We start from the raw sequence: 24400 nt of genomic DNA on the forward strand, positions 1-24400 counted from the left end.
GTCGAGTAAAACATGGAATCGAATGCAGCGAACATTGTTTTTATCCCATCCTATTCAACTTCTATTCAACGGACTCATTAAAAATTTCATTTATTTTAATTATTCTACTTCTTTATAAATAAAATTTAAAAATAACAACAAAAAACTATACTATACAAATTTTATCTTAATTATGTATCTCTTGTTGGCTTGTTTCAAAATATAATCAAGAGAAAATTGCATCTTAACCCTAATAAACACAGACTTCAACATTCCTCAATTGAATAGTATAAAAATTAGCTAAGTTGATAAATTGAAACAAAAGTTTGAAATAATATTTTATTAATCATATTTGATATTATAAACAAATTTATTCATAATAAAATAATTTTTCATTAATTAATTTAGTTTATTAATTTAATTCTACAAATATTTTTCCATTACATATTACAAAAATAAATGCGTAAATACAAAAACTTTTTAAATATAAGAATTACACATGAAATTTTTTTACGTTTTAAAGACTTGTTCGCATCTAAAAGATGCAAATATACGGAACTTCTCTACTAGAAACAAGCAAAAAATAAATAAGAGTACACACTTACCAGAAATACTGAAGACATGGAACGAGACAAATAATTTAAAAAAACCAACGATGTCAAAAGGACGAAACGCCGCAGAAAATGTTTACCCAATCCCACTAATTTCATCCTGTTGAAATTAATGAAGCCTAGTTAAATGTCTTCGTGAACTTTAATCCAGAAAATTCTATTTAATTTTCAACCACTTTGCTTAAACTATTTTATTAATTTTCACACTTTTCGTATTTGAAGTAAATTATTTTGCAGGAATATGATGAAAATAATTGAAGGAAATGAAACAATAATTGCAACAATAAATAATTTATTTTTCTCAAATATCAAAAGAATAGCAAATATTAATACATATGTTAAGTTAAGTAATAAGTTAGGTAAATCAAATGAAAAATAATTGACATTTGTTATATAATAATGGGACAGCAAATTTGTATAAAAAAAAATATTCTATTAAAAAAAAACTAATATCTATTAATGCACATATTGATTTTGTGCTCAACATAATTAACGTTGTTCTCTAATGAGTCATATTTATGCTAATAATCCGATTAAAATAATTATATGTGAAATGGACATGTAAATTGGACAAACAGTTAATTTCTGTGCGATCACAGCTAAACAAATAAAATATACTCATTAAACATAATATTTTTTTGTCATTTCGAACTTAAACATCTTGAAAAAATGATAATTTACAAATGTATGAATGTGTATTCGAAACAATAAAATGGAAGTATAAAAGTTTATTATTAAGATCTGATGAATGTGTTATAACAGTTAGAATATGTATAGTATTGCGTGTTTGAATAAAGAGTTAATCAATTGTTAGTTAAGATGTTGAAATCGATTGAGGTCGAGTGGATCATTAGAAGTTAGTACTTGTCGTTAATGGTAATAGGTTTGCAAATAAAACTGAGGATAGAATGGAAACACGTGAGTGTTGTAGACTTATGGGAGATATGTCGATGGTTGCGGTCGAAGGTCGGAGCAATCTTCTAATTATCCATCCGGGATAAAGCGAATTATGTAATTTGCATTTCATTATTTAAATGAGGCGGTTGGTGGAAAGGCGCAATCGATAAATCGAAGGGCGTTGAGAGATTAGGCTGATTAGTGGGGCAGTGACGGGAAGTCGGAAGGGCCGGTGTTTCGCTGTTAGCGGTTTTCTGTTTTCAGGCTGCAGGTGTTATCTTCACAACTGGATAGGAGCCAGGAGTCTGGTAAATCTACGGTGGCCGCAGTCGCACGTCCTATTCAGCACACATTTCGGGGTAAATGTAGCTGAGAAATTGGTGAAGAACGGCCCATCTTTATAGATCAGGGACCCTTTGTTCGTTCAGGGTTGTGGGGGAGATGCAGCGGGAGCCCTGCCGATTAACGATTAATGTATTGAGAGACACGCGGCTTTGTCACGGCCTTTCTCCGTCAATGAATGAGCAGCTATTAAATATGGCGAGTTGAAAGGCAGGAATTGTCATCTTGATATACGCCGCATTATGCACGCCCCGCGGCCCAAGGCCCGAAAACGGTACCAGACCATCTACCATCCTCAATCCTCCAGCCTCCAGACGCCCTTTTCCGCGCACGGACAATGGGACTCCTCACCGACACCCCTCGACCCTTGCGACGGCCAATTATAGATTCTTCCTCCACAAACTCCTCCGACACGATCCTCGACTCTTATATACGTTTAGTTATGAAAATCATTGCGCCTTTATAACTACACCTGCATCCAAACAAAGTTACAACATTTCCACTCCATTACTTGATATTCCCAATGAAATCTACATCAAAGTGTAAAGACTATTTTTTCAAAATTAACATAATTCAACAAATATTCTTCATATCCTACTTTATTAAGTCGACGCTCTATTTACGTACACAATAAGTACATATGCAAATTATGCTACAACCGTAAACAACGTTTACATGAACGTACACTTTTCCGTATAATCGACATCATTTACTATAAATCGCAACCTACTTCTTAATAGTGATTGATATTATAAACTCATTATTTTCCTAAACAAAAAATTCGCACTACCATACATAATGTTCATATGAACGTACACTTTTCCGTTAAACTAAACTATAATCTATTGTTTTTAAAGCCTACAAATAAATATATATAGTTCCATCAACATTTTTCAGTTTCAATTCTATTTCTTATATATGAGAATTTCAATTACGATTCTGTAAACAACATATGTTCAAAAGTAAACTATAAATCACTAAAATCCGACACGTAAATAAACCTCTCTGTAATCCTTTAAATAGAAGATAACTTTCCCAAACCCTTAAATCCTTTCTAAAAACTTCAATATCTCTACCTCCCTCAATTTTAACTATTTAAAAAAATAAACAAATACAAACATTAAATATATTAATTTAATTAATTTGATTATTAATTAAATTAATTAAATGCAATTAATTATTATTAAATTTATTTTTTGTGTTTTAATTGATCTTTGAAAAATTATTGTAATTATCAAATTATTCTACATTTAAAAAAAATCCTTAATTTTTCAGTTCTATGAATGTTAAACTAAATCTATTAACTTGAAATGTATATGTTTTGTTTTTAATTACAGTTCAACAAACATTCTCCACACTTAATGTCAAACTAAGTTTCAAGTATTTTTTTTAAGAATGTCGTCGTCGGAAAGATACAGCCTGACTCGCTTAATTGGAGTTCAAATTAAACTAAGCTTGGGTATATCAGTAAACTGTTTTTTATCTCACAAATACATCTACGAAGCAGCGCAAGCAAAATTTAGTTGGTTAATAATGAATTATGTTTCTGCACTCTAGCTCATACTTACATTGAGAAAACGGATCGATCAAACCTTAGTTAAAGTAGAACTATTGTTTTACCTCGTCCGAAAACATACAATTTAGCTTGCATTTCTCGGGAAATTATTTCCCACTTTATTTAACAATCATTCAAAATTCAATATGCATCTTGTAAAAATCCATACCAAACTTTTACGCTTTCAAAAGAATTCCATTCCAAAAATGTATCTATAAGAAGCAATTTAAATAAAATATAAAGATTAATATACTTTTTGAGTGGTTTTCATCAAAATTAAATATGTTAATTTTTATATAAAAGACGAAAAAAAAGTATATTAATTAATTAATTTAAATTAGATAATTTGATTTAATTATAATAATTAATATGTACATTTCTATAGATAAATTTATCTTAATAAAAATATTACTTTTAGAACTTTTCTACTTTGAGTTTTCTTTGTATAAAATAATTTTTAGAATGATTTTTATTTTGTTAATTTTTTTTTCAAGATTCTTTCAGGGCGCGCGCACAGTCTCCTGCATAGGAAATTACGTCTGAAAAATACCTGAAAGCGATGCCAAAACTTATAGATGACTTTTTTTTTGCCATGCGATCTTCGGTGGGTACAAAACGGGTGGAACGGTAGCGGGGGTTGTCTTTTTGCACAGATTTATGCCGGTTCCGTGGTATCGCTCGATGATGAATGCTGCGTGCAACACATTTCCTCGCGCGACTCGCTTTCCCGGCTTCGCAAATTGTGGAAACTCGGGGTGCGCCACGCCACGCATTACGGGGTATCTGCCCATTTAGCAGCCATTTATCTAAGTAGCTGTAATAAAGTCTCGTCAGATGGTTGCGCGCCTTTCCGCCAGATCCTGAAATTACCATCAGATTCCTTGGTAGCCGTCTAATTAAAATATGCTATGCATTATATAACGACCCCCGGCTCGCCAGATGCGGGGTTTTGCTCAAGGGAGGAACTGAAGAAAGGGAAAAAATATTTGTTCTATATATAAAATGTGCATTTAGATGGGAAACGCGTAAAAAGACGATGTTGTGCGCGTCGATAAAAAATAACAAAAAATAATTGTAAATATTCCTATAATGAAAAAATGTCGTCGACGCAGTTCGTTCGTCTCGTGTTCTTATTTTTTTCATACTGCTTTCTTGAGACAAGCGTGAAAAATGTTGTTCAAGCAAATTAATACCATCAAATTAATAATCTTAGCTTTACTTTTTTTAATGGAAACTTTAACAATCCACTCATAAATTCAATAACTATGACAAGAAATATGAAAGACAATAGATGAAAATTAAAGTTTAATTCATGAAAATTGTAACAAATTTAAGTTTTTTTTTTCCAAATACTAAAAAATAGTTAATAATATCTAGATTTAATTGAAAACACGACACTAATGTTGTCTCAAAAAGTATAATAGAAGAAAAAAAATGAGAATTTTTCCAAATATTTTTGTTACTGCACAAAATATTTATTCTACTTAAGAAACTAATATAAATTTAACAATAAAAATTAAAAAAATTAAAATTTCAATTAAAAAATAATTCATTTTGTTTAGTTAGTAATAAAAAATAATATTAATATATAAGTACATACTCTTTCTCGTCTATGGAATTTACCTGTGGTTCTTACCTGATTACCTTGATGCATATATGAAATAAGGAAAATGACCAAATAATATAATTTAGAAAAAAAAATATTACAAAGTGTGCGTAATACGTAATTAGATACGTAAAAGCAGAAATAATTATTTAAATTTTGATTATAAAATTTAGAACATTTTGAAATGTAAATATTTGCTTATTTTCATGTACACTAATAAATCTAAATATATACTTAGCTGAAAATTTTACTCTTCACATCTATCACTGAAATTAATTACATTTTTTTTTGTCTGTTTGAGAAAAATGTGTTATTTTTAATTTTTATTTTTTTATTTGTATTTTTTTTCGTAATTTTGTTTACGTAAATCACCTTTCGTCAAATCGCTTGTGTTGTTTTTTTTTATTATATGAAGCAGTGTACCTTAGTATTGTTTCATTTTCATTAATAAATGTTAAATTATCAATTATATTAATTATTTCATTCAAACTATAAAATTATTTGAAAAAAAAAACAATGTCAAATTGAGTTGATATTCTTGATGCAATGTATTTCAATTGGTTAAAGTACATACAATTATTTGCAAAGCATTAGTAAGTAAATACTAGTCGCGCTGTATCAATTCCATATCAGAATTCACCGTAATTGCCAATAATTGGTTGAGCGTAAAGGAGAGTGATGGGGGATTGTCAGTAAATTAACGCACTGGGAATTATTTTACACCGATTTATTTTCCATCCAGAGGGAGTAATTCGTTATTATGTATTATATCATCAGATTAAATATAGATATATATGTTTATGTATATATATACGTTTGGACCCCATATACATACATATTCATATATAAGGTTTATGCAGCGAACAATAGACTTAGATAATAGTAATATATAACATATAATATAGATATAGTATATTCATATAATAATATTTGTTTCTTCTTGCTCTTGTGTGTGAATTATTTTATGAATTATACTTTTTTTTATATATATTCCATAAACAGTATTTTTCTAAAGAAAATGGGTATACCCATTCTAATATACCTCGAATCTATGATTCCAGTTATACATATACATTTAAGGCAACAAACCGTACGGTCTCTCTCATCAGTTCCTCGCAATACCACAGCAGATCCTTCGCTCAATCCATGCATCCTGAAGCTATAATTGGCAACGCCATATACAATTATAATTATACTTGTTTATATTGATAATACATATTATTAACGTCTATATATAGATATAGTTACATAGAGGGGAAATACAGATAGACAAAGATAGAGATAGAGTTTGGGTGAGTGAAAGATTGAGATTCAGGGTTGAAACCAGCAGCATTATTCATATCCTACGATGGAATCGAGAGTTGGGAGACGGAAACGTAAAGGGAACATGTTATTGTCACTACACAAATAGGGAGTCGTTTTACCCGGAGAGGGGATTTATATCGCCAAAGGGATGAAGATGAGGAATGCAGCTAAGAGGATAGTGATCAGGATCATTGGGCTAGAGATGCGCGCCGAGTTGTCGTCGATGACGCTCCTTTGGGTGTCCCGTGGAGCTAATGCTGTAGCAGTATTCTGGAGTTTACCACGATCCAGGCGGCGGCCGTCGCGCTCCGCGGATCCCAACTTTTCTTCGTCTCCTTCCTCCATGTCTTCCGGTGGGCTGTAGATTTTTGTCGGTCCAGGGATTTCTGCAAAACAACAACGCCGACAACAGACGCAACGTGAGCCATCATCCACGAACAATAAAAAAAATATAATATTTTTTCAAGCTTTAATCATAAAGATTTGTCCTTCATTTGATATATTTCACTAGTTCATTGTTATTACAACAAATTTCTATTATAAATCACTGAATATGAGATCTTAAAAAAAAACATTAAAACATGTTTCTATGTAAATAATTATTGGACTTAATTCAGTCATTACAACATATTTTTTAAGAATCACATGATTAGGCTGAGTGGAGATTTTTTAGGAAACATAAACATTGAACATGTTTTTTTATATATTCATTAATAAAATTGATAAAACGTTCATTCATTTGTATTAGGACATTTTTTAAATATCATTAGATTATTCAAACTAGAGATTTTTTTAAGAAACATAAACATTAAACATTTTTTTTGATGAATTCATAAAATAATTCAAATTGGATATTTTTGCTAAAAAACATAAAAATTAAACATGTTTTTTTATGGATTTGACTCACTCATTTATATAACAACATTTTCTTAAAAAAATCAAACTATTAGTCGAACTAGAGATATTATTTTAAATATAAACATTATACATATAAAAATGTTCTAGTGCTATAACATTCCTTTTTTACAACACAAAACATGTTTTCAACTCTTAAATTATAACTATATTAAATAATAACATTTCATTGTAGGATAATAGCAGTAAACATTTTTTTTTAAAATTACAAAAAAGGCAACAGCTACGTTCACGTCTCTTAAGTAAATTTCATGTTTATTTTTTTTTAAATACAAGATTAAAAGCATACGAATGTATTGATTAAGTTAAGCCGATTATAAACGCTGTAATTTTAAGCCGTCTGCTCACTAGACTATACTTTCCAAGTATCTTGTTTTCCATTACCCATTATAAAATGCAATTAGGATGCAGTAACGTAAAAATATCTTAAATTTATTAAATAGTAGACAAGTATATTTGATACAATAATTCAATAAATTTAAAAAAAAAAGTATTTTAATTGAAATATTTATTATAGTATAAACACCTGGTATATTTGAGTTACTTATAGTTACTAATCAGATTAAAACAGGTAAGTAATTATAAAGTCTCGTTAATATCTGCATCTACGTCGCATAATTATTATATTTTCCAGTTTTCCACCTCCTCGAGAATATTAATTAAGAATATTGTAATATTAATTAACACGCTGTTCCTTAGTTAAAACAGCCTTAAGTCTCAGATTTCCGCTCCTCTTATTTTTTTTATAGTTTATAATGAAAATTGAGAAAAATCTGTCTCCAGTTTTGATATACAAAGTCGAGATTCTTGTTAATTAAAATTTGGATAATAATCGATGCAGTATCTATTTCACATTTTTTACCTGAATTATTATTATAGTAACCCAATTTTTATATTACTTTGAAAAAAATAGTTAATTAATTAAGAAGAATATAGTTTTGTTTGGGAACTCACCGTAAATGCGGATGCTGCTCTCAACTTCGCCAATAGAATTCTTAGCAATGCATTTGAATGTGCCGATGTCTTCCAGTTCAAGGTTACGTACCATCAAGGTCATCCTGACCTCGAACATGGACTTGTAGATGATTTCGACTTCGTATTTACTGCTGGTGATCACCATTTCTCCTGCGAACATAGGGATATTGACGTGATGACGTGTTTTTTTTTCTTTTCATTTTCGAGTTTCTTTTTTGTAAGGATGATAACATCAGGACAAACATCGCAGCAGGAGCGGCCGACGAAAACTTCCTGCCGAATGATTAATGAAGCGGCACTTAATTCTATCTCGCAGCTAATTCTTAATGCGTCACGTCCGTTTCCATGCATGCATCCGATTTAAATGGGGGGAGGCTTTTGTGGGCCATAATTCATGATGATCGTATCGACTGCCGGACTAGTAGCAATGATGATGATGATGATGTTGTTGATGATGACGATGATCGGCACCATGATAATAACTCACTTCGGCCACAAACACGATTATGCGCTTTTAATTGAAACCCGATCTGTTAGCGGCTGGCATAAAGCGCGTTTTAATTAGGAGTTTATTTAAATAGAAAAAAAACCGCACACATCCACATGTTAGGGGGGAGGAGGCTCTGATGGATATAATTGAACATTGCCATATAGACGGAACCCGCATTCCGATGCAAATGAAAAGCAAAACTCATAGAAGTCGGATAGCATAGCTCTTCTGTTCTCTATGCTGACAATTGTTGACATGTAATTTTATAAAAAAAAAACAATTTAAAACAACCCTTTAGATCTTTTAGAATCGTATTAAATTTGCTCTAATGGCCATATCCGCCACTTATGGTAACTTAATAATAATTGCGAAACTGCTATATGTAATATAAACTTCAAAATATTTGTAATTAATTCTTGTTTTGGGGATAACTGTAGTTGTCACGTTAAATGTACCATGATGTTAAATAGTAGTGTATAAAATAAATTGCAATAAAAGTAAACCTGTTTTTTTGACCCAGTAGTTGATGGCCCTTGGGGAAGCTTCTACGAAGCACTCGAGGGTGACGTCGGTGGCCAGCGGGGCACCGACAAGCTGGTTTGGTACTTGGATCACTGGGTGAACTAGAAACAAAGGTTAATCATAGCTACGACGCTTTGTGGGACGCCTTGGTATATTTACAATGAACGTTAACCATGATGCGTTTGCTGACAGTCGGAGGGATGCCGTTCGATGCGATACACATGTAAGCCCCCATCTCTGATCGGGATATCCTAACGAGGCGTAGCAACTCGCCCTGATACAACAGCACTGCAACAACAACAAGGAATAGCCCTTTACAATGCGATAAGCGATATTTCTCGTTTTCCCTGATACGTGTGTCTAAGTATTTGTGCACATATATGTTCTAGAGTGTGCGTGTAAGTGTGTGTGTAACCTAATGCTAAACCAACAGATTACGAGGAAAGTCGGGATCCGCGAAACGAATGTGGGGAATCCAAACTACTTATGCTATAAAGTTGAGATATCATTACGTATGTAAACGGGAATTCCCGGGATCGATAACTGGCGGTCTAATTCTTCATACCTACGGGCCCTCAGTCATATTAACGGCTTCCCCAATTGTGGCCCGCCGCGGAAATCGAATCGCGTTTATGACCGAATAACGACACGTTACAGCATCGAGCTGATTCTTCCAAAAGGCTTTCACATATATAGATATATATGTGTAGATGTTTTTTTTGGTTGCCCTCTCTTCCTCTGACTTTGCTATTTATTTTATTGGTGCGCGAGGGGATGGAAACTGTTGTTGCGGTATGGGGTATGGGTGGAAGCGCCTCGGGGGCCTCTGGAGTGTAGTTGCATCTAGATGACCGTGCCGTGCTTTTCGCATTCGCTATCGCTCCTTGCTCGGGGCCGACTCGCCGCCTCCATTGATCTTAGCAAAGCAATATACTTACGACGACGGCACAATAATGGCTATTGTTAGCTTTCAAAAAAAATATATATATAGTGGAGGAGGGCATCTTATGTATTGGTGAGAGCAAGCTTCTCTTTGCAACGATATTAATCGCGATACAGGCGAACAGTACCTTTGGTTCGGAGTCCTGAGGGCTCCTTGATGATGATATGGTTGCCATCTTCTCTGCGCCATTGAACGTGCGGTTCTGGATGACCGTAGGCTTTGCAAGTCAGCTTCACAAGCCCGCCTTCGGGCACCATGATGTCACCGGATGTTTCCTCAGCTACGAAATCAGGAGGCACTACCACTTCCAGGACTCCGAGCTGTAACATAAAATAAATAACATACTATCCGCAACCTAATTACGTTAGAACATTATATAAAGCTTTTATAAAATAAGGAATATTAAGAACATGTCCTCAATTATTCCTTTCGATGTAAAGTCAAAAATATTGCGTTTTTCTTAAAATATGTGTCGATTTTCGCTAAGTACTAATGACGATGCTTAAATTTATCAGAATTGTTAAAACCTATTGACCATCTCAACCGTATTTAGAACAACCCAATAATTACATGAAAACCAAAAAAGAATATTATTATAAAAAACCATGGAAATTTTCGCTGAAAGTGTAATGTAAGATTTGGCGTGGGAGTAGAAGTCTGCGAAACGCACCAACTTTATATTTTCAATTTATATTAACATGTTTCTTCCTATTGTGGTTGTGATAATCTCTACTATAAATGGAACAGTTTGTAACAATCTTCGTATGCAATAGAAATTGTACTTTAATAAATTCATTTACCTTTTTCAATTTGTGAAATAATTAAAGTAATAATAAGTAATTTAATATATTTTTTGAAAAATAATTATATGATTAAAATATTTGTCTTCATTATAATTAAAACATTAAAAAACCAATAATAGTAAAATTAGAAAAGGAAAAGTACGAATACTAAAATAGTGTTTAAGAAAATCGAAAGACGACAAAAAAAATCATAAATGTAAAATATTTTATTAGTTGAAATATTTTGAAATGTTTTTCTTCATTTAATCAAAAGTTTTAAAAGAAAGAAATGTCATATATTCTGTTTATTGAAATATTCTAATATATAATTGAATAGATCAATAAAGTTAGTAAGCATTTAGATAATAATACTACAATTGTTAAACGCAGTATTGCACCTGCGGTTAAACGACAAACTAGGTCTGGTCAGTCCCATTACTGTTCTCAATTTATATATAATTAATATAATTTAAGAGAAATTTAGTTTGTCGACTGAACGCCGTGGCATATCTGGAACGGAATTTCCATCAATTTGTCTCGGATTACCCCGGCCATCGCATAATGAAATTAATTCCGATTCCCAAACAAGAATAAAGTTTTAGAATAAATTAATTGAATTTAAGAAGAGACAATTGCCGCACAAGGGCCACCAGTCCACGTCCTTCGCTTCGCAACTTCATATAATAATCATAATAATAATAATAACGATGATCGTTACCACTGGGCGTAGAAGGTATAGGAAGATTGCATTTGAAATAGTACACATAACAATCTAATTGATGAGTTTAACCGGTGATTGGTTCTCTAGCCCTTTCATTAGGAACGTTAACAGAGTCTAGCCTGCAGACCCAAATATAAAGTTGGATGTTTTGGAAGCGCTCAACTCCCAAGTCAAACATACGCTTCGTATAATTAAACGAGCACACCGATGTGATTGGAAATCGACCTTCTGGTGGGTCTTGCCATCTCCCAATTCACCGCTTCATCCAGGAGTTAATCAAATTTCGGTGACAACCGAACAAAAACAAAAAAAAAACCTAAGCAAATTTTGTGTAATTGTAATACACTTGTTGCACACTCACCTGACTCTTCATTGGATCGGTGTTGATCTGGCACATGTACTGACCGCGGTCTTCTTCTTGGATGTTCTTGATGTGCAGGTTCCAGGTGGTATGGTCCGTGTGAGAAACGCCGACTCGCGGATTATGGGTGATGACATGGTCGTGTATAGCCTGGATAGCTTTGGTGTCAGCCTTTACCCAGCCAACCTAGAACAGAAGATAAGTGTTGTAACAGTTGTTCGCAACTGTTTGGTATGCAGCACGACCATCCACGGGACATCTGCGTGTTCGGGATCAACACACGCGCCAAATGAAATATCAATGCACTCGAGATATTGAAAGACGCTTTTCCGAATCAATAAACACACGTTCCTCAACCGTATTTCAATTTTATCTAAATCCTCCCCTCGCCACTACAAAATCTAAAGCATTTAATACTAATCTTATGCATGGATTGATTAGCAAGTTAATTACAAACAAATAACACTTCTATCCTATAAACTAGATAAATGTGTGAAGAGAGGAGAATCAATAAATGGTCCTTGAGTGCAAAGCGAGAAAACGCGTAAGGTTGATCCTTGGATGCACATTATTGATCTTAGCAGGAGGACCGAGCAGATGAAACAAATGAAAAGAAAACAGGAAAATAAAAGACAAGCAGCGTCTCTCTAGAAAAAGGTACCTGAAATTGATCACTATTTTTATTTTTTTGTTGCTCTTTCCTACAGGTCCGATTGATGCAACACATTTCATTGTTTGATGTGAAGTGTGCAAACATTTGTGTCGGCTTTTGTTGCACGCGTGCAGCCTGTTATTAGAGAGGGAGCATAATTCACTTTTAAAGCTTATACAACATCGTGTTGTACAGCTTTGGTCGTAATTAAAGGGAGCATACGGAACGCCTGCTCTGATACAAACACACTTGCTTGTTTCGTATACGGATAAAAAAAACTATGCGGATCCTTCTCTGAACTATTAAATACTAGTAAACATTAGTTAACTATGAGTTCTAAAGTAGAAAAGCTTTGGTCGTTAGTGGTTTGTTCCTATTATATTTCCTTCTTAAACAAACAAAAACCTAACTACTTTTCGTTAAGTATACAGCATATAAGTAATCATTAACCTTTATAATTATCAACTTTACAATAATTATTTCTGTATTTATACAACAAAGCTTATAAGATTCTATGCAAAAACTAACTCTAAATATATTTTTTTTACTATATTTCTTGCCCATTACGCAATCCTTTGGATCACTTATTTTTCAAGTAAATAAAGTAAAATTTATCAAAATATTACATAACAGTTTTCACCATATACAATCGACTCTAAGAAAACGATTTCACTGCATGTTCCAGAGTACTTGTGGCATTTCCTAATTGTTGGTATAATTGATTATTCAAGTAGTTGAAGTAATAACAATCCAGTACACATAATTTTCTACAAATGTGTTCATAATTTGTTTTACCGGTTAGAAGATTTTTGGCAATCATGGCATTTCATATTTTTTATCATGTTGTATTAACTAATATTAAATTTAATACATCCTATAAGAAATTATAAGTTGTAAAAAAATGCGATTTTAATAATAAGATGATTTCTCTAATACATAGATGAATGTAGTTTCGTGCCATCACTTGTTGATTACATTATTTGTTCATTCAATTAAGAGACACAGGTAATCAATTGTCCTGGAAAATTTATTAGTTTAACAGTCAACAAGATTTGGGTGTATCGAAGCGTCAATAGCAATTAGCACTAATTAATTGTAGAATTGAATGGTGTTATTCTATTAGGACCTGGATACACATATTAGTCATTGTTGCCGAAATTAATCAGTGTATTCGACGTATCTATCTATTATTCAATCTTAAATTTATCAAAATCTTAATCAAACATTTGAATTTAATTAATTTGTTGTTCATTTATTTATAATTTTTGCTCTATAAGAACCAAAATAATCTTTACTTTATATGTTATCTAGAAGAAAAGTTGCCAATTTTGGACCACCTAAATGCAAAAATGTATATTAAAATTAAAATGATGTAAAATTACAAAAAAAAACTGTTAGCTATATACATAATACATAATCAATATTAGGAAATCTATGTAATTTTATATCTATGTTGTCTACCAAATTACGTTCATTTTCTATGACGGTCTAGTTACAATAGTGGTACAACTTATGTAATGGTCCAATTAAGACAACATTTCCCTATTACATGAAAATCCGTACCTCAAATTTCAGTTCTAGATCCAATTACTTCCACATATTTATAGAGCAAAAAAAAAAATAAAATCAAAAAGCTCGTATAAACAATTTATGTTTATATAAATTAATACTCCATTTTATATATTAAAATTTATAGTAAATATTTGTATATCCCTTTTCTCGATAGTTTTCTTATTTTATCTAATTAAAGATGTTTACCAAAATATGTACAATATTGAATTGTTTTTGTAATTAAAAAATTATAATTATTATAAGTCTTTGTTATATTCTTATTAATAATTTACGTATAAAGATGTACTTCAAGTATGTATTATTTGTTTGATTAGTGTTAGTCTCTATTAATTTGCTATATTTCTATCAATAGTATTTTGTAAAGTTTGAAGTAAATATGTAAGTATTTTCTCTTTTTTTTTAAGTTTTCTTGTAGGTGTGGGATGTTTGCCAAATGATGGGATGTGCCTTAGCGGCCACCGGTCACGAGTCCAACCTATGCTCCACAGCTGTGTGTATTATAAATGATCCCAAGTTTGTGGCGCTTTTCGGCCATTTGTCATATCTGCACTATTATTACATACGTCGAAGCTGCTGCCGCTCCTGCTGCTGGTAGTATCCAAAAGCTCTTTGCCACGGTGGTAGCTGCCGCCACCTCTTCATCAACTCCGACAGCTGATGGTGCACAGATGCGTCCAGACACGGGTCATTTTGACCGTTCGACTACTTAGAATGTTTCAAAACCTCAAGAGCATTGATCATATCCAGCCAGCAATACGACTATAAATTTATTTGCATAAACGTATATACACTGTATATATATATATGAAGTATATATATAGATAGATCTGGTGTTGTTTTTAGCTGCAAGCAACAGGTAGAACGGATTGGAGAGCTCTCATGAAGTCAATTTATCAGAAGCAGAGTGTGCTAGCAGTAGTCGCGTGCCCGCAGAACGTCGCCGCCTCTTTGACCGTCGTCCAATATTTTCAGTTATTAGCAGTAACACGCTATATATCGCAGACATAGCTTGGTAGCACTCGGTCCCCTTCTATTATTATAACAGCGTGCCATGAATGCCACAATAGGTTTTTGTGCCATCACACGAGGTCCGATCGATCGACTACCAACCTAAACGCTACATCTCTTAAAGTTCGCCTCTGAAATAACTAAAAGCTCAAACACAGAGACGGCAGAGCAACCGTCGCTAATAGACCGTCAATAATTTTACGTAATGAAGGGATTTGCATCATCTGTATTGAAGGAACAATAAAACCTTCGAAGCGGAACGACTCCATCGAAAACCCAAATAAAGGGACTTTCTTAATTTTTTCTTCTTTTCTTAATATATATTTCTGTAGAAATACAATTCACTTATACCAGTGTTTTCCAACGTCGGGCCTACAACCTTATGGCGTATTATGTATATGTTACATGAGGGCAAAATAATTTTAGATAGACTTTGGTGAGGCATGTCACAAAAAAGGTTAAGAACCACTGACTTATACTCTATAAAATGAAATATCGGTGAAATGTTTATGTTATTATATTTTTTTTTAATATTTATAAAAGAAAATTAATTCTATTTATATAAACCGAGTTGAGATTGATCATTAAATTTTTATTCTCATATTATATTAAAGCATTATGGTAAATAAATAATTGAATTTAAAGCAGTTTAAAGTCCTTCACAAATATTGAGCTAAGAGGTAAATTTGTATAAACCTTCTACAGAAACACAATGCATTTTTTGATTGATGCTCAATTAGAGACATTTATTTATAATACCACATTAATTTATATACCAGACATTTTTTTATAATATTATTAGAATCAATTAAAATAGGTCTTTTTATATACAGGGTGCGGCAGAAATACCATTTTTTTTTTCTACAAAAAACTTATGTTGAATTTTTATATATAGAAATATATATGTGATTGGAAAGTATATGTATAGAGTCGAAAGTGAAATATGAATTTGGGTGTAGGTCGTTCATTATATTATACTCACTCTGTATCCTCCCAGGTGGTGTACGAGACATCGAAACGTGGCATCCCTTCCCACGGGAATCGTCAAATTAACGATAGGTTCTGTAAACTCGGGCTGGTAGGCCACACCTGCGACAAAACATCAAAATCAGCAACAACCTCCAAAACTGTATCTCGTTCTCTCCGCAACGTTCCTCAATATACAGGGTGCTCCCTAATCGATCACTGGGGGGCAAAAGTTAGTCGGTGTACGTACATCGGGAACGTTTAACATTACAGAACGAAATAATAATCAGTTGGGTTTGTTAGCCTAGTTTGGAAGGGGAGACGACCAATCATAGGCTTGCTACGTAAAAAAAACATGTTCTAAGCCATTCTATGAAATTAGGTATATAAAGCAAGTGTAACAAACTTTCGTAAAAGGGAATGTGCAAACAGACAAACATGAACTCAGTCCACCGAAACAATTATTGGAAAAGGGTCTACAATAGAAGAGAGGATACAACGAAACTCTGTACATATAGATATTGTGCAAATAACATACATATATAGTAATTGATGTTACTTTGTGCCTGTATTTTGTAACACTCTAAGCACATCGATTGACATCTACCTGAACATCACATCTTTGCCCATCTTATAAGTAACTTAAATTACACGAAAATCTTTTCTTACGCCTTAAATATAATAGATAAAATAAAAGAACATCTATTGTGTTTTTTGCGTTTTTTTTATTAACATCGATTAATTTGGAAAACAAACTTAAATAAATTAACAGAAATTCTTAAAAATCCCGAATTTACAATTAAAAACAAACAAGAAAACTACACAGTGTATTATTTATTTTTGATCTGAAATAACAACTTGAAATAAATAAATAAATAAACACGATAAAATTTTGTAGAACCTAAAATGTTTACTAAAAAAAAGTAAATATGTTTTTTTTTAAAGATGAGTACAGTTTTTTTTAATTGCATGCAATGGGCTTATTTTTTTTAAACAAAATTACAATATATACAGAAGTCGTTTAACATTCAACAATGCATTAACATTTAGAAATATACTAATCAAACATATAGTAACAATAACATTTATTAACACACATTTTTTTTGTGGAACAAATAACATAGAAAAATATATTAAGTTTTACCTGGTCTGATGAGGTTACAATGAAAAAGAAATCTTTACACTTTAATTAAAATCAAATGATACCATACATTTTTTTTGAGTCTGGAAAATTTAGATTGAAATTTCAAATAATATTTAATAAAATGAAATATTTAGAAAGAAAAATTTGTAAATTTTAAAAAATGAATAAAATTAAGTATATTTATAAAAAGTTTTTCATTGAATCACTAACCATTAAAAAATTCTAAATAAATGAAACAAACGCAAATAAAAAAGAAAGTTGTAATTGCAAAAATTTAATAAAATACTTATAAAATTTGTATGTGGTTGAATTAATTTTTTCTTAAATTTTTAAGGTTTTGATCAAAACTTGTTAAAAAAGCTTGAAGAGAAAGAGGAAGCTACTAAACATTGCAAAGATATATGAAAAGATGAGATAAAAAGTAGTTCATGTTAATTACTAAGTTTTATTGAATGCTTAAATATATTTAATTTAATTATTGGCGCTTGTTAGATTTAGGTGAAAATTGAAATAAAATAAACTTTAAGTTGATTTAAAAGATAAATAAATAAACACGAAAAGTGAAATTGAATAATTTGAGATGAGTACATTCCAAAGGGAACGCAAAGAAAAATGTATATATGAAAATATGAGATTGAGAGTAGTTCATGTTCATTTATTCTTTTTGCGGAGCGCTTAAAAGGGCTTTTCGTTTTTTGTTTCCTCTTGAGGGATTCAAATGGCGCGACCTTATTTCTAATGCATAAAGCTGGCAGTGTCTTAATAGAAAGAAGAGGAATGAATAAAAAAATGTGAAAAAAAGAAGAGACAAAAAAGGGCCGACCAACTGCCTAAAGCTAATCCTTTAACTTATTAAAACTTGAGTTAAAACAGTTTGTCGCGGGTCGCGGCTCGTGAGTCGCGGGTCCGAGGACTCTTTCAAATTAGCTCACTTCAGCCAGCCGTCGCCGCCGTCCGCCCTTCGTCCTTCTCCCTCCCTTCTCACGGGAAGATTAACAAAAACATGCAAATTTGTATTCAAAGAGGGAGGAATGCGGGACACCGGAAACTTTCTTCTCGCCAAGGGATTCTATTAAAAACGATCCGTTTCCGGGTTGTTTGAAGCCTCGAAAAGCTGGCCTCTATTTATCTAATTTCAGCAAGCGCGCGCTTTACCAGATTATCGAAATAACGATGTTAGTTGAGGCAGGTAAAGGGCGTCATAGAGCGCGTGTGTCACAAAGCCAATCTGTCTGTCGACAGAAGTAAAATCTATGCGACGTCTATCAATTATGAAGCGGTGATGGTGGTGGAGACGTAAGCGTCTACCAGAAGACACGCAAGCCCCTATTGAGTTGCGCCCTCTTACACCCCTTTGGCGTCGCATTCTTCGGATGCCACGAGCGAGGCGAAGATCAAATCGGAATATGCAAAAGTACAGGTACTCAAGCTCGGAATTAGGTATGCATATTTGATGAAGAGCTCCACGCCGCATTCGCATTTGAATATCTAATTAAGGTTCGAGATTTCTTTTTCGCTTTTCTTTAATTCTTCTTTTCGGAATTGTCAAGGGGGTGTGTGTATATTGTGGATGTATCGACTCCTCCACGAATTCGCTTAATTATTATGAACTGGTAAAGTTGCACCCCCTTTACCCCGATAATTTACGAGGACAACAATAACACCTGCTGCAATCGACAATGCTTCACGTCCCGGTGCTTTACTGCCCTTCCTGTCTCCGCCTCTCCGCGTTACTGCTGCTCCAGGTGCTGACCCCCAAAACGTTTCCTATCATCTTTTCGACGTCGTAGCCATTATTTATTTGGCTCCGTTTCCACGGCACACGTACATAATTGAAACAATTTCCGATACGACATTCCATAAATTTTTCGATAATATCAATTTAATTACATCCTGTCTCTATTAAATAATTGCCAATTTTAAAGAACATACCCATTATGAATTTATCTAAAAACGCATAAAGCATATTACATCTACTTTGAGTAGTATTGGTATTTATAGTAAAACGTGACATAAGGTCACAATAACACATCAAATAATTTGGAAAATTTATGAACGTACAATTTTTTTTATAATGAAAAAGAGAAAACAATGATTATATTTTATATTGTGCAACTCATTTCTATAAGTGGCAAGACTAACATACTAAATAATTTGGAAAATAAAAATAGCCAATAAAAATAATTTTGTCTATCACACGTAATTTCTAACATAACCGACACAACATTCCCTATTTTTTTTTCTATAATATAATTGTTAATTACATGCTGTATTTTCAAACAAAAAATATTTACTTTTCACTTAAAAAAAAAAATTGTCCAAAATAAAAAGTTATGAAAACTTTAATAATAGTAGTAGTTTTAGTAGTATTTGTAAGACTTTAAAATAAATATTTGTATAATGCAATGCATAAAATTTACAATAATTTGTAAAAAGGATTTATATTTTTATCTATAATAATTTTTATAATGATTATATGAAAAAAAAATTAGACTTCAAGAATTTAATTTTTTTATAACTCGTTTAGTACGTTAAATAAAAGATCTTTGTAGTTGGGAATATCATGTATAATTTAAAAAAATATTTTCCTATAATAATTTCTAAAATAGTTTTTCAAATAAAATATTTATCATTTCAATAATTTTTAATAATAATAATAAAAATCTTTATTAGTCACGAATTGTAACCAAAGGGATATCGACCTAAGTCTTTCCGCCCTAATTTTTAATTATTTTTCAAAAAATTATTAATTTTATTTATATATTAAACAATTTCTATAAATCGTCTTTATATAACAAATATAAACCACGTGGTTAAATTTCATCTCAGTGGTTGAATACAAGCAGTAGGGTCACTGCAAATCCACAAGTGATTCATTANNNAACCTCGTAGAGAGAGTTATGTTGCGAAATTTGTTGGTTTAATTGTACCTTAATTATTCTTCTCTTTTATTACTTAATACAACTTTTCAAACAAATAAAAGTCGATTAAAGCTATAAAATACAGTGAAAATATTTTTTTTTTAATTTATATAAATGTCAATTATTTTGCCTATATTCAATTAAACAGACAAAATATAATTACACAACGTAATTGAAAACGTCATATTAATTTTATTATTTGCGTAATTAAATTGCGTCCAATTGGATGATGTGTTTGCGCAAATCGTCGTGTATTAAACGCAAACAAGGACTTTTAATTGCGTCCACCCACAAAGGGCCCTCGCTTGCTCTTTTTATCCCAATCGGACGCAGTTTGTTTGCACATCATAAAGGGCTACAAAAATGTGATCGTCAGAGCAAAAAAATATATATATATACATAAAATAAACAAAATGGAAACGTGAAAAATCGGCAAACCCGCGATGAATCATAATTAATTATCGAATCGGTTTTGTCGAATGTCTGTAAACATTTGATTTATTTATGTTCTAGTATTACACGCAATCAGTTATTTAATTATTGAAAATGCGGAAATGATTAAAACTGTGTATGTATGTAGTATTGAATTTAATCGCATCATTAACAGTTTGTCGATCATAATTTCAAAATAATTACCCTTATGTTTGACGTGCAAATAAACAGAGTTTAATTACTGCGCATCTATTTATATATGAATGTTTTTTTTCGCATTCACGTTATACCTTTGATTGCAAACTAATCGGATTACATGAAAAAAATAAATGTAAAATGAATTTATTTCATGGTAATAGCATTAATGAACGTACTTTTTCAATTAACATACGTATTTACGTAAATGTTACACGAGTCGTGTGTCCATCAATTAGTGTATATTTGAGACGCAGTATTTTGAATATTTTACCAATTAAAATAATGACTAATTGAAATTGAAAATGGAAATGGATTACTCAAATTACGCTTAAATTATTTAACTCGCGCGACTCTGTTAGACAAACCAATCATAAGTTTTAAAATTGCAAACATGAGGATGACACCAATGTACCTTCTTCATTCTGACCGACGATTTGTAAAAGCACATCACGCCATTTTTGAGTAATGCTTTGAAGGATTAACATTCTTGAATTAATATTATTATTAAATAAGCAATTTCTAATTCAATTACCTAATTTGAGTTATAATTTTTTACTTATAACTAAAACCTTCCACTATTTAAAACACATTTTTATCTGCCATAATAATAATTAAAATAATTATGAATTGAAAATAATTTTTCAATCTTAATTCCACAATTTCCTTAAAATTTTTGACATAAAATAAACAATTCCTTATTTATTTTTCTATTTCGAATTATCATTCATTCAAAACTAGTCTATTTGATGAAATCATGATTTGACAATTATTTAATTAAAAAATTTCACTACTTTTAAATTCCTTATAACTAAAGCCTTCTTTTGTATTTTATATGTATACTAATCAAATTATTAGATTTAAATCAAATTTTCTATTATTTTAATCTTTAATAATTAACTAACAATTTATTAGACTATTTATATAATTAGTTTTTCACTAACTAACTTCCACTAATTTTTACTTATTAAATTAAAAATAAAATAATTAGTTGCCTATTTTCAGGTGTAGAATTCATTATTATTTAAAACTTTCAAGTAAAAAAAATATGTAAAAATTTATTTATTATCTCTTAATAATAGATTTTAGAGATATTAAACTTGTATAATTAAAAAAACTAAATTACTACTAATTAAAATTTATTGGTCATAGTTGCAAAAAGTAAATTTGTTATTTAATAAATAAAACAATCATGCAAGTTAAGGTTCTAAGTATAAATTTTGAAGCCAATCTTAAATTAATAAAAAAAATATATATATGTAATTTGGTATAAAAATATGTATTTAGTTTAGATGTATGTATGCTACTAAAATACTACTACTATGAATTTAGGGTTGTTAGGGTGTAAGTTATTAACTATTCAGAGTGTATGATGAACGCCATTTCTGGTTTATAAAAGTAATGGGACCACTTGTATTCCTAGCGCTGCTGCCATTTCGTTCGGTTAAGTTAGCATGAAAGGGAATGCCAGAGTTACAAAAGCAATAACATAGTCCTCCCCGTTACACCCCTCAATATTGCTTGAAACATAGCCTCCGAAAATTTGAATATTAAGAGCGTGTGTGTGCGCGGGTATCCGAGGCAAGTGAAACGAAGAGGAGGAACAAGAGATGAACGAAATAAAATAAAAAAGAAATAGCGATACGGACGTAAGAAAGGAGCACGCACTTCTGCAAAAAGGAAGCAGGAAAACGAATGGTGGCCCCATCACGTAACAAATATCCACTTGTACATATGTGCCCCGCGCCATCTAAATACTTATTGTATTTAAGCCGAAGTGTATATATATATATGTTATGTAATATATCGATGCCGGCGGCGCACATGAAATAGTGGCACGGGATTTTGGGGATGCTGTGGATGCGCGCTGATGCGGCAATGCGCGCCATCAGGTGCCGTCCGAGAGTTACAATTGCTATGTGCTCGTACTACTGATGTTCATTAAACCCAACTTGCCTAGGCTATATCGCATAGCAACTACTGGCAACTTATTGCCTACATAATTGAAGATGCATTCGAAAACGGTTGCCAAATTTAAACGTTTCCTGCTCGTTGCTTCGAAACTTCTTAGTATCTTTTTATACCTCCCTCTTCCCATTCACCTCGAAATAAGGAAAACCCAAACAAAACTAGTACCTACCCATATTTCCACTAGGCAAGTATCTAGTATTATTTCACCAACTGTAAGTATATATATATTATTCAGATAGTTCGTCAAACAAACACCGCTCGTGGCAACGTGGTGTGTTCGTATAGAACTCGTTGAACTGTAGTCGCCGAAGTTTTAATGCAGTCATTATAGCACAGACCCACCCTCCCTTAATTCCATGGAACTAATTTAAATATGTGATATTGCTAAGGGCGGACGTGGCCAATCTTCGCATTTCGAGAGATCCCCCATCTCTCTCTCTCTCTCTCCGCCGCCATCCATCCCAGCAAATACAATTAATCCACCCCATCCACCGAGAGCAGAAAAAAAAAGAATAAATCTAAATCTAAAAAAAAAGAAAGAAGAAGCGAAATCAATCTCGACCCAGAAAATCAATCTGTATGTCCTCGCTTCACCGTTAAAAATTTGTCCTTTTTATCTCGTCGTAATCATCACAAGTTACATCAGATGAACAAATAACACTTAATAAGTCATGCACCAATCATGCAACACCAAAAGCCCAATGCAAACAACAGATTCTCTTTTTTTCTGTAAGTATCATTTTTTTTTTCGTTTTTACTTATTTTTTTGAAATTATTTTCTTTTTCTTTTCGTGCTTTGTTTTGGAAAAATGTTTACCGTTTAAAACACACGAGCTTCCGGCGAGACCAGAAGTAAGGATGTAGCAACCAAATTGATCGAGTCTTGTAGATGCTAACACAACAACATCCATATATTAAGTGAACTCATTTACAACTGAAATGATGATTGCGTATAATCATTTTTTCAATTAAGGAACGAACATGAAATTTTCCAATAATTTGTGTTTATTTTTACTTCTTTTTTCTTGCTTCCTGTTTAAAACCGTATATCGCGTGTTTCTTTATTTATTTTTATTCAGTTTGATTGGATTTTAATGGTATATCACTGGTAATTGACTTTTTAAATATAATCAAATTCACATTTTTTGTTCAGTATTAATTATCGATAGCGCATTTCAGTTACAATTAAAGTAGTACCTTGCATAGTATCATTAAGTTTATTAGTGTAAAAACTTAATAAGTCCATTAAAATAAAATATTATAATTTGCTACAATTTTATAAAAAATTCAAAATTTATATGTCAAGCCTCTTAGGACAATATATACCAATTACAAAGTCTATTGGGACAAACATATAAATTTGTTGTTGAAATCGATTTCTACTATGCAAGGTTTTACTATTTATATAATTATTGTGTTATCGTGTACAGATTGTCTTCCCATGCCAATTTCCTTGATGTTAAATTACTGAAATCAGATTAATTAATTGTAATTAAAAAATTCTAAAAAATAATGGAAAATCAATTTTTTTCACA

The 24400-nt window shown here is 31.7% G+C and overlaps 1 protein-coding gene across 3 annotated transcripts in view; it reads right to left on the reverse strand.

Moving 5' to 3' along the window:
* Window positions 1–5935: 5935 nt before the first annotated feature.
* Window positions 5936–24400, reverse strand: part of LOC108559784 (lachesin-like) — a 65440-nt gene continuing 46975 nt past the window's right edge. For 2 of the 3 annotated variants that reach the window (XM_017917132.1, XM_017917130.1), the window contains 7 exons: window positions 16219–16325; window positions 12005–12190; window positions 10268–10460; window positions 9357–9485; window positions 9179–9298; window positions 8165–8335; window positions 5936–6681 (listed from right to left, as the gene is read on the reverse strand). In XM_017917132.1, the coding sequence (XP_017772621.1) occupies window positions 6428–6681; window positions 8165–8335; window positions 9179–9298; window positions 9357–9485; window positions 10268–10460; window positions 12005–12190; window positions 16219–16325 (1160 nt within the window). In that variant the 3' untranslated portion in view covers window positions 5936–6427. Of the gene's footprint in view, window positions 6682–8164; window positions 8336–9178; window positions 9299–9356; window positions 9486–10267; window positions 10461–12004; window positions 12191–16218; window positions 16326–23682; window positions 23754–24400 lie in introns of those variants that run through there. The other variant, XM_017917131.1, reaches the window with a different exon arrangement.

Source organism: Nicrophorus vespilloides, unplaced genomic scaffold (assembly GCF_001412225.1).
Source record: "Nicrophorus vespilloides isolate i.1.1-1 unplaced genomic scaffold, Nicve_v1.0, whole genome shotgun sequence".
NCBI classification, from domain to species: domain Eukaryota; kingdom Metazoa; phylum Arthropoda; class Insecta; order Coleoptera; family Silphidae; genus Nicrophorus; species Nicrophorus vespilloides.